General features: G+C 41.2%; 1 protein-coding gene across 3 annotated transcripts in view; it reads right to left on the bottom strand.

Annotated features, from left to right (window-relative positions):
• The window catches only part of nrg2a (neuregulin 2a), a 129,415-nt gene that overhangs the window by 57,202 nt on the left and 59,960 nt on the right, over positions 1 to 12,253 (bottom strand). For all 3 annotated transcript variants that reach the window (XM_052104319.1, XM_052104320.1, XM_052104321.1), the window contains exons 2-3: positions 10,215 to 10,380; positions 9,300 to 9,418 (exon numbers count right to left, since the gene is read on the bottom strand). In XM_052104319.1, coding sequence (XP_051960279.1) covers positions 9,300 to 9,418; positions 10,215 to 10,380 — 285 coding nt within the window. The remainder of the gene's footprint in view (positions 1 to 9,299; positions 9,419 to 10,214; positions 10,381 to 12,253) is intronic.

Here is a 12,253-nt window from a genome sequence, read left to right on the forward strand (position 1 = left end):
GTGGGAGGGGTGTGTGTGTCCACTGCATTCAGATCTGCCTCTGTTCTGCTATGGCAACGCCCACATTTTCACAATCAAATCAACAACCAATGGATAAACCCACCCTAAATTTTTTTCTTGTTCGATAAGCTATTTCACTCAGAAATACGTCATAATACGGAAGTCAGTTGCAACTTCCATTTCATGCCGACTTTAAAAGGATAGTTCACACAAAATGTTTAATTCTGTCATCATTTACTCACCCTCACGTTGTTCCAAAGCCGTTTGACTTTCTTTCAAATATGGAATAAAAGTGAATGGTGAATGAGGCTAACATTCTGCCTAACACCTTTTGTGTTCTACAGAAAAAAAGAAAGTCATGCAGGTTTGCAACAACATGAATTAACATGACAGGATTTTCATTAAATCTATAAATGGACTAAGCAAATGACTGTGGCACCAGCATGAGAACTACCAGGTATGATATTTACATGCAGTATTTGCATATTCAATGTATAAAGGGAGTTTTTTAGAAATCGTGAGATGAATGTCAAACAGATAAAAGCCTTTACAATCAATGTTTAGGCAGGATGCCAAAACCAAACTATTTCTGTCCAAAGAAAATGCATGACTTAAAAACAAAACATTACTAATGACCACAACTTTAAACAACTGCCATCTTCAGAGAAAGCCTCAGTGAAGGATCCTCTGTACCCTTCTCTAAAACCGAAAAGCAAGGAGGTGGAAAAAAAAAAGAAAAACAGAAGTCTACAGTGAACTCTGTTCTGTATTTTCCCCTTTTCATTAACAGGTCTTTATTTTTCTCTTCTATTCCCAACTTCCTGCTGCATAGCTGATGTGCCTGGTCTTGTCCTCCTCATTTCAGAGACGACTCTGAGAGAAATCAAAGAGCGCTATTGCATGTGATTGCACAACAGGATGCGTGTGTAAACAAGCAAGGCTCAGGGCACTTACCCAGAGGGGGAAGGGCGCTGCTGGGGGAGATGGTGATGGCAAGGGTGCTTGCCGGGCTAGAAGTAGTAGGCTCGGACGAGGCCGTGCCTGGGAAAAATGTGGATAAAGACTCTGGGAACCACTGGGAGGATGGGGGAATAGTGCTCGTGGGTGTTGCCTGGGTTCGAGGAGCATCATCGACAAGGAGCGCCTCCTCCTTGTCCTCTCCCCTGAGGAGATCCAGTAAGTCTGGTTCCCTGCTGCGGCTGGCTCCTTGAATCAGAGCACGGCGGAGGAGCAGCAAGCATGCTCCAAGTCCCAACAGAAGTAGAAGTAGCGTGGGCACCAGGAGCAAGGCTCTTCCCCCACTTGCTCCTCTGCAGCAGGGCCTTGGAGAGCGGCGTGGAGTGGGTTGTGCTGGAGGGAAACTGAGCTCTCTGCCACGCTCCACTCCAGCCCCGGAAACAAGCCCCACTCTCTGCCCCTCGCACAGACCCACGAAAAGAACAGGCAGTGGATAGACAGACACATCTGGGTCCATCGGAGGCTCATCCAAATCCTACTCGATCCCTCCCGTCTCGCACTTCCTCTGCAAGCATTCATAGGGCGTCCGGTCCAAAATCTCCATTACACACTTTTCCCAAACTGCTGGTGTGGAGTGACACCGTACCTCTGGACTTTTCCCGGGACAGTTGTCAGCACTTACACACAGAGCCGCCCTCACACACTACAGGGCGTGAAATTGGGGCATCGGGGGCTTTAATGTGAGCTGGCAGACAGAGACCGATTGCAGGAAGTGGGGCTTCAGATCCTGGATAACCCCACCCAGAAACAGCAGCACCAGCCTACCAAACCACCAGCTCTGATTGTCACAGCCAGCTGCTGCAAATCCACCCCACTAGAACACCAATTTGCACACCAACATATATACCAGCATCTGGTCTGATGGGAAAAACAGAGGGGCTCTCCCCACCCAAACAGACTTAATGAAGTAATGAATACTGTGGGCAAGACCATCAGAAACATGTGGCATGGGGAGGGGAGAGTGGGAGCGAGAGCTGTGACAGACAACTACAAAGAGCAACACCTTGAAAAGAAGCAAGCAATTATGAATGGGTAATATATGTATTCCTTATGTGACCAGAGACATGGATCCACAGGGCAGAGAGAGCACCTAGCACTCTGCACCTTAAAAATGGATAATGGGTCCAAAGAATCTGACCCTCAAGTCAAAGGTCTTATACGGCTCCTAATGGGCAACACGTCGCCCATGATTCAACTGACCAGCATTCTTAATCCAAAACAGACTCCCTGACTCACACAAAACACCAAATCCACTCTAGTCTAACAAGAAAGTAACACGGTGGTACAATACTATACTTTGGAATGTACCATAGAATTCACATGGTGCCCAAGGCATTTCTAAGAATACCATAGTAGTACCATGGTACATGTTAAAAAAACATTTTATGAGCATTGTTCTGTGGCCAAAAAACATGATAGTACCATGGTACATTTTTGGTTTGAAAGTGATACCATCACAGTAAAAAAAAAACAAGTGCACTGCTGTTGTACTCTGAGCGAACATTTTTGCAAAGGATGGTACGAAATGAATGTAATATGATATTCACATGATACTCCAATCATGATACGCCCCCCATAAAGATATAGTGTGGAAATAGGCAAAACAACAGAGCTATTTCAGTCCTTGTCATTAATTTGTTTGTTTATGTGTTTATGTAAATCCGCCCTGTTTGTGCTGAATCACAACTTGTTCGTTCTAGACTGTAAATACAGTGGCCTTGAAAAGAATCTCCCTGAGTGAGGGCCGACATGGCCCCAACTGCTTGCCCACACCGATCAATGTCTTCAATTCCCTTACAGGTACTTCACATTCTAGCACAGTCACTGACAATCTCCCAAAAAGATTTCTAGCATCCTTTAAGCTCAGTTAATCTTGTGGTTTGGCCGGACAGAGAAAACGAAGTGTGTTTTTTTTTTTTTTTTTATCACAAACAGAATGAGGACAGAGAAAGAAAGAAAGGGAGACAGCTAAAGAAAATAAGAGATGCAAACACTTTCTACACTTGAAGTTATCATAGTAGATTGAAGTGATACTGTAGTTGACCAGACAAATTAATAAATGAATAAACATCATAGCTAAAAAATTCACTTATAAAACATTGTAAATCATTTTATTTCAGAGTAAATTAAATTAAGTGGCTGGAGCAGCTCTCCAGCGCATCAAAAATATACATTGGGCAACCTAGTCTCATAGAATGAACGTTACGATAACTACATTTTTGCAAACTTACGTGCTGCTTTATACATATTGCTGCAGTTTTCTGGTGAAAATAACATTAGATGCGCTACAACAACTTTGCTTTTTATTCACTTTCACACAAATCATGGATACTATGGCTGTTTATGACTTTATAAACACTTATTTGTCGCTCTATTACTCACACCCTGTTATGTTATTATATCAAAACACTTTTAGTCTAACACATTATTTGAAAAACGATCAATTTTAATGCTTGCATTACAGACCCACCGACATTTACACACTTATTCCAATATGTTTAACTTCCATTGTACATTAGCTCACCTGACAGTGTGTTGGACTCAGGACTCTGAGAATCCTCAAGCCCAGCCAAGGACGCTTGAAACGAAAGTGAAGCGAAAGTGCCATGATGGGGTTGTATTTTCATGACATGTCGAATTTGCCTTTAAAACACTATCATTAGGTTTAGGCGTTGGTTAAGAGTAAGTATGTCCATTTCATTCACCTCTCATTTATCTTTTTAAACACTATTTAAACACTCTCATATATCTTTTAGGACAATATTAGTTAGGTTAAGGTTAAAGTTTTAGGTTAGTGAAGTGCATTTTACTCATTAAATCCTCAATTTAATATTCACCTTAAAAACATTGTCTGATTACTACATCCTTTCAGTTCCTGCTGGACATTTCACAGGGAAACTGCAGCCAAACGTGTAATGATGCCCGTCATTTTGGTTTGCAAAAATATTTTCATTGTCACGTTAATTTTATGAGATCAAACTGAAACTGGATATTCCATGGATTGCAATGGAAATTATCTAATTTTGATATGTGTCCGGTATAAAAGCAATGGTGGGAAGGGAACAGGGGTATTTGGAGGTTTCGGACAATGATACTTTATTCTGTAAACCACAGAGAGCAGGAAAGACGTGGCAGATGAAAGACACAGACCTGAGATAGAGGGGTCAAGGTGGTTGTCTCCAGTTTGTCGCTATGCCTGGAGTTAAAACCCTACATTAAAGAAAAGTGATGTTTTACATTAGTAAAGTTAAGCAGAAATGGATTGGCTTTCATCACATGTAGGTGTGGTTGGGGGGAGGTAATAAGAGAGAGAGAGAGAGAGAGAGAGAGAGAGAGATAGCAGCTGGTGGGCCCCAGCATGACTGATGAGTTTGGAGCAATTGTCCGTCCAGCTGCGTTTTCCATCAAACACATTCCACTCACCTCATGCTCTGCCTCTGTCCCTATCACTTTCTCTGTAGCTGTAAGCAGTGCCCTCTAGGGATGGGATTTTAATGTAAAGTATAGACGATCTTCGTGCCCTGCTTTTCCATTTTCATTAAGTAAGATTATGTTAATATATCTTATTTTAAATCATTTGTTTAGTCCTCTAGAGGCCCCCGTGGGCCCCCGAACCCAGATTGAGGACCACTGATATAGAGCCATCATCTCTGCCAGGACTATCCCTTATATCTCTACTACAGTGAATCATAAATGTCCAACACCTGGATTCCATATTATACCGTAGTTTACTCAACAACACTGAAAACTATATCTTTGATTCTGACAAGATTAAATCTGATCTGATCATGTGCATGTGAACATGTTGCAGAGTTTGTTCAAATTTAATTTAATCAAAACTGAAACGAGAGGTCGGAATTGAAAATACAACCCATATGTTCAACTGCCGGAGGTATTATAAAAATCAACAACTTGTACATTTCTGGAGTGACACACATGCAAAAACTGTATTGTCTCCCCAGAAGACTGAAAAGTCCAGCACCCATGGAAAAACATGAATCGTGTATGCTCTGAAGCATGAAGACCATACCAAACCTGCTTCAAATGGGCTAGAACAAAGAATTCCCATACAACAGTCAGCACAGAGGAGATCTGAGGGGGAAATCGTCTCTACTCTTCTCTAACTGTCTCTGGGATACATTTATTTTTATAAAAATTTCTGTAATATTTAAAGTCAACTTAAAATCAAGTTGAATCCTATTTGCTTTCTTAATACATGTTTGTGGTCTGTCTGTCTATCGTAAATGGTCTGCACTTATACATCGCTTTTTCTAACCTCAGAGGTTACCAAAGCGCTTTACACTGTGTCCAAATCACCCATTCACACACACACTCATAGCTGCCATGCAAGGCGCTAGCCTGCCATTGGGAGCAACTTTCAGTGTCTTGGGTTCAGTGTCTTGCCCAAGGACACTTCGGCATGTGGAGTCATGTGGGCTAGGATTCGAACCACCAACCCTGCAATTAGCAGCCGACCCGCTCTACCACTTGAGCCACACCCGCCCCATCCATCCATCCATCCATCCATCCATCCATCCATCCATCCATCCATCCATCCATCTGTCCATCCGTCCATCCATCATCATATTATTTTTGTATCTTTTTTTTTTACTTTATCCCCCTTTTCTCCCAATTTGGAATGCCCAATTCCCAAGTCCCTGTGGTTGCGTAGTGATTCGGCTCAATCCGGGTGGTGGAAGATGAATCCCAGCTGCCTCCGCCTCTGAGACCGTCAACTCAAGCATCTTATCACGTGGCTTGTTGAGCATGTTGCTCAATATATATATATATATATATATATTTTTTTCTTTTTTTTTTTTTTTTTTTTTTACATATACAGACATACAGACAGTACTGTGCAAAATTTTTAGGCACTCTCTAAAAATGTTGCAGAGTGAGGATTTCTTTGAAATAATGCCATAAAACATTATACAAAGTCCAGTAAACATTTGGAATGCTAAATCAAAATTTGGTGTGACCACCTTTGCCTTCAAAACAGCACCAATTTTCCTAGATAGGTTGTTAGAGATAGGATGTTTCAAGCTTCTTGGAGAATTCGCCACAGTTCATTTATATATTTAGGCTGTCTCAATTTCTTCTGTCTCTTCATGCAATCCCAGACTGATTTGATATTCAGTGTTGGTCGCTTTGGGGGCCATACCATCTGTTGCAGGGCTCCCTGCTCTTCTTTTCTATTCTATTTGCAGCCTCAGCTTTCTGTTCTTGGCTGACAGAAGTGGTACCCGATGTGGTCTTCTGCTGTTGTAGCCCATCCGCCACAAGGTACGACATGTTGTGCATTCTGAGATGCTATTCTGTTCACTACAATTGTACAAAGTGCTTGTTTGAGTTACCGTAGCCTTTCTGTCAGCTTGAACCAATCTGGCCATTCTCCGTTGACCTCTCTCATCAACAAGATGTTTCCGTAAGCAGAACTGTCACTCACTAGAGTTTTTTTTTTTTTGCCAGTTAATGGTGGACATTAACTGAAGCTCCTGGCCTGTATCTGCTTGATTTTATGCATTGCACTGCTGCCACATGATTGGCTGATTAGATAACCACAATAAGTAGGTGTACAGGTGTACCTAATAAAGTGGGCAGTGAGTGACCTCTGAAACGACTTTACCACAGCCTCTTTATTTTTTAATTATTTTACTAAATAATTTTTCCATTCTGGTATGTAATGCCCAATTTTAACAGTCCAATTAATTCCTTTGCTTTTTTCTAACTGAATATCCTGTTTCACTCTGAAATAAATCAGATTGTGGACATAAAATAAGATGTGAATGCTATTTCATGTTGACTTTAACTGGTTTGCACACACCATATCATTATGGGAAATTAATATAAACCCTACTGTGATATGTTAAGATTTTAGTCCAGGCTGAGTGGGGCTACTTGAGAGTGTTTTGGTGTGGCGGAACACTTGTAACACTAATATTACTGTCTGCATGGGTGGCTTGTTTGCAGATTGAGTATTTGTCCACAACAGAGGAGCCCATAACCTTTTGACATTTCTCTGTCCCAACTCACCCATTTGGTGACTTGCACTACAATGCTTTGATCAACCAGAGTCACCTTCAACAATGACACGTACCCAAACACACATACAGACACACACACACACACACACACACACACACACACACACACACACACACACATGTTGTGTTTCCATGTTTTATGGGGACTTTCCATAGACATAATGGTTTTTATACTGTACAAACTTTATATTCTATCCCCTAAACCTAACCCTACCCCTAAACCTAACCCTCACAGAAAACATTCTGCATTTTTACATTTTCAAAAAACATAATTTAGTATGATTTATAAGCTGTTTTCCTCATGGGGACCGACAAAATGTCCCCACAAGGTCAAACATTTCGGGTTTTACTATCCTTATGGGGACATTTGGTCCCCATAAAGTGATAAATACACGCTCACACACACACACACACACACACACACACACACACACACACACACACACACACACACACTCACACAGGACCACCGTGCAGGATGCACTGAAGGGTGACAGTCCTGTAGTGTTGGGCTGAGAGACAGCTACCATGGGTCTGCTGTACAGTCAGAGGCGGCAGTGTTCAGAGGCAACCATGCAACCGACCTGCCCCTGGGGAGTGGAACAGGAAGGGGATGGGCCCTTAAATCGTCTGTTGTTTGTATTCATTAATTGCAGTCCCAAGGTCACAAGGTCTCTCTCGTTCCCTGGACAGCCTCAGTTCACCTCCCCTGAACAGCCGTAACTTCAGGACTGATCAGTTATTATAAATGAGTTCAATTACTCTGTTCACTTGTTTTGTTTAACTTACTACTGAAAGAGCCAAAATATGCATGTGTGTGTTTACTGAGTTGTTTAAAAGGGAGGCATGTGATGAAAAACAGCCTTTATGAAGAGAGAGATTAATTTGCAGTGACAAACATTAGCCAGGGAGTCCCGCGATCTGATTGGCTGTTGGAGAAAGAGGCAGCACACGATTGGCTGAGTGCTTGAACAGAGCCTGAAATCCACAACTACATTGTAAAATGGGTTTAAAACAGCAGCTGGGTCTCCTCCACTTTATGCTCTAACTCCATCTATGGCTTTCTGTTCTGTTTCGTTCCTTTCCCCTCTTGCCACTCTCTTTCCCATACAGCACCTCCTCAAGCCAATGCGTCTCTTTGCTTTTCCCAATCAACCTCTCCATCTTTTTCTCTCTCTTGCTCTTCTCAGATAGATTCAGAAAGCACTGGTTTATGCAGCTGCTAAGGTAGCACTGCCGCAGGCCTCCAAACGCTGTAGCCTTACTCTACAGAAGCCATTCTACTGATGACCTCAGAAAAAAATCAATGCCACTGTAATTGAATTTGTTAATGTTTACATTAATATTAAACTTTTTCAATAAAAAAGTGTTTAATAGCATGTTAGTTTTTGCTGTGGTATTAAAATAGGTACTGAGAATCAAGAAATGTCACTGGCATTAGTATTGACTACTGAAATTGTGGTATCGTAACCCCATTCTGCACCATCAGAGCGAAGGAGGCTGAGAAAACAATGTATCACAAAATCTCAGCTGTAGGTATTTCCTTAGTTGATAGATTTATCTGTTGCTCCCCTGAGCACTTCAGCACTTCATTGGTGGTGGCCTCATTCAGGCTGTTGATCTATGTTGCATGTACATTATGAGAACTGTATGAGGGGAGGGATCTCCTCCCCGAGCCTAGGGCCATAATGGGCTTGGTCTTGCCTCCCTGCCTCTGAGTAAAGCTGGCTGTCGTGACACAGTAAGACTTGTTCCGGGGTGCCTAACATGCCGACAGATAATCAGAGCGAGCATACACAAACATACACATGCACGCACCACTCTGGATCCTGCCACTGCTCTAAATCTCCACAGACAACTCCAAAATGCAAACAGAAAAAGCACTGTCGTTCACACATTCTCAGCCAATGAGTGTGTGAGATACCTGGAGTAACTTCAGTTTGGAAAAGAAGCAAACTATGCACTTACAGATTTGTGAAAAGGCTGACATACACACACTCTTGTCTTATTTTAATATTCTTCTGTTATGATATAGGGCAAAGTATTCATCTCTCATCACAATGCAATGGCAGCGAGAAAAACGTATCCTACATTTATATATTTTAAACACAAACAATCATGAAACTGTTGAAAATCAGCACATGCTCCTGACTTCATTCCATTTAATAAAATACCACCTGAAGCGAATGTGTACTTGTGTAAAGAAAAGTTTGCAGCCGTATTCCGGCCTGTACTTACTGCTTTGTACATGTACGGTACTGGTACCATTGTCCTTCCCCAGAACATTCTCCGCCACACATGTGTAATTCCCAGAATCCTCCAGTTTTGCACTGCCGATCTGGACTTTGGAGTTTTTCCTTCAAAAGACAGAAAGAGAGGCAGAGAGAGAAGAAAGAGTCAATGATTCCACTATAACAAATGGAAAAGGGAGAAACTTTATGTGTGGAATGTGTCTAAAACTCTGAATAAAGTAGACATCAGAAAATAAATCCCAAAATACAGGACACAAGTCTGTACTGTATAATCATGTGTAGTTAAGATAGCAAAATAAAAAATCTTATCAACTTTTAAAAAGGGAAGACTAAACACTTCCCATATCTTTTATTATTTACATAAAAGGCTGTCTGTTCAATCAAACTCCGTGGTATTTTGGCACAAATTAATCTACCATTTGGTAGAAGCTAGCCAAATTAGGCAGATGCTAACATGGACTGTTTGCTTTACAATCTCCCTTCTTCAAACAAATGATTAAAATATAGGCAATGTTAAAAAAATATTACCCAGACTACATTAAAAATGGGTTCATGTTTAAGTTGCATTTCATGGTGTTTAAAATTTTGTTGGATTGCTACTCGATTTCAAATGTAAAGCCTGGGCCCTGAATCAAAACCAGTTGAGAACCTGATGCCTTGATCATTCTCACAATTAAAAATAATTTTTGAATCTTTACCTCATTCATCTTTCAAAACTATTTAACAATATAATAGACGTGCATGCTCAAACACTTTAATCAGAAGAGTACGTGCAGTGTCTACACTGCCCAAAGTAAGAAGTTCTTTTCTCACGTGAAGGTCATGATGTACTTCTAGATGTGAGGTCTAGGATGAGTGCTTTATGAAGTGCTGATGTTGGCTATTGGACATGCTGACTCACTTGCCGTTTCTGATTCTGATCTCCTTGCTCTTCTTCAGTTCAGCGCCATCTTTGTACCACTTGTACTCTGGGGTGGGGTTGCCGGAGGCCTCGCATTTGACAATCAGCCTGCTTCCTTCATCCACCAACACTGCATTCTTCATACGTCTCAGTAAAGGAGCAGCAGCTGAAATAAAGAAAGAAAGAAAGAAAGAAGGAAAGAACAAAGGAAAAAAGGAAGGAAGTAATGAAGGAAAGAAAGAAAGATGGGAAGAAGAAAGAATGAAGTAAAGTAAAAAGGAAAGTAAAAGAAAAAGTTAAGAAGGAAAGAAGAAAGTAAAGGAAGGAAGGAAGAAAGGAGGGAAGGAAGTAAAGGAAGAAGGAAGGAAAGAAATATGGAAGAAAGAAAGAAAGAAAGAAAGAAGGGAAGGAAGAAAATGAAGGAAGGAAGTAAAGGAAGAACGAAGGAGATAAAGAAAGAAAGAAAGAAAGAAAGAAAGAAAGAAAGAAAGAAAGAAAGAAAGAAAAAGAACATATTATGTTAAAGTAGTGTTTTTAACACCAACACATTCTGGTGTGGTTGATGCGCTGATAGAGCAGAGAAGATATGAAGGGACCCTGAGAGAGAGAGAGAGAGAGAGAGAGAGAGAGAGAGAGAGAGAGAGAAGAGAAAGAATTCCAGAAAACTCTCTTAGCTGGCCAGATGATGTCACCAAAGACACTGGCATTGTGAGGCAGCTCTGTCTTCCCTACAGTCCAGTGCTCTTGGGGATCAATGCAGCACATTTAAACCACTGAAGCCCTGCTTGAAAACCCTGAGTTATTCACAGTTCTTGTACTCCACATTAGAGAGAAGCGCTACTAAACTATGAACATTATTAGTCATGACTCTGTCTTGAATCATTTATTAGCTAAACATGCTATATGCAACATAATTTATCTGATGAGAAATCTTAGCCACAATCAAAATCCCTAGAATGAGTCAAGGGCTTTCGGCAAAGCTGCATGGGCGTGTCCAGGATTTTTTTCCCGGGGTGGCAAGCGTCAAGAACGGGGTGGAATCCAGTAATTTCATCTGACGGGTGGGACACACACACACACGCACACCCCGTACCACCCTTCTGGCCCCGCTCCTGCAAAACTGTGTCAAAGCAATGCATTGTCAAGATTTGTCAACAAAAAAAAAAACAATGTATTAGAAGCAAATAGCAGCTTGAACATTACTCTCAGTATATTATCTTCATAATCTAAGAGGGCGGAGAAACTTGGCTTGTCTTTTACACGTCTTTTGAAATTATGTAAAATGACCCATTGATGACAGATGTTTCATCCTCAAGTAGCCTGTACTGGCTTTCAGAGACCACTGAAAACAATAACAATAACAAATGGAGGACAACAGAGCTGAATGATGGTGAAATCATTACATGGGCTGCCACATGCCCAGACGCCACCATGCATAGTTACTCAGGAAATGCATTATGGGATTAATGTGGACTCAGACAGCAATCATACAGCTTCAAAGACTTGCAGCTGGACAAGCAAGACTGAGCGATTCTATTTGGCCGTGCCCTACTGTTCTGGATTAGAAAAAGGCACCTGCTGCTCCAGGGCAGGGGTAGGTGTCAGAGTAACTCTTTGAGCCTTCTCAAATTGAATCCAAAGCAAATATCCTTTTATAAAAGCTGTCCATTCCTTATTTGTCAATACACATAGTCAATAGCTAATTAAAGGTTCACTAATTATTTTTTGTTTTGATTTGACATGTTGTCTTGGACTTACGGACACCTAGTGGCCTGGAGTGCAAAAGTTTGCAGCATGACGCAAAAGCAATAGTTTTGGTTTACCAATGGCATTGTAGAAATGCTCTGCAGCCAGCCAATATTACATTATTAATTCTGTAAGCAAAAGAGTCCAATAATATTGAGATTACTAAATTGACTGATCACCCTGTGAATTTTTCAATACAAGGTCAAAAATTGTACTGCTGAAATCGGTCTGTGCTAACTAAAAATGTAACCACTGCCCCCAGTGGTTGAAGTGCGAAGTGCTGAGATGAAATA

The sequence above is a fragment of the Xyrauchen texanus genome, chromosome 34 (genome assembly GCF_025860055.1).
Source record: "Xyrauchen texanus isolate HMW12.3.18 chromosome 34, RBS_HiC_50CHRs, whole genome shotgun sequence".
Classification (NCBI taxonomy): domain Eukaryota; kingdom Metazoa; phylum Chordata; class Actinopteri; order Cypriniformes; family Catostomidae; genus Xyrauchen; species Xyrauchen texanus.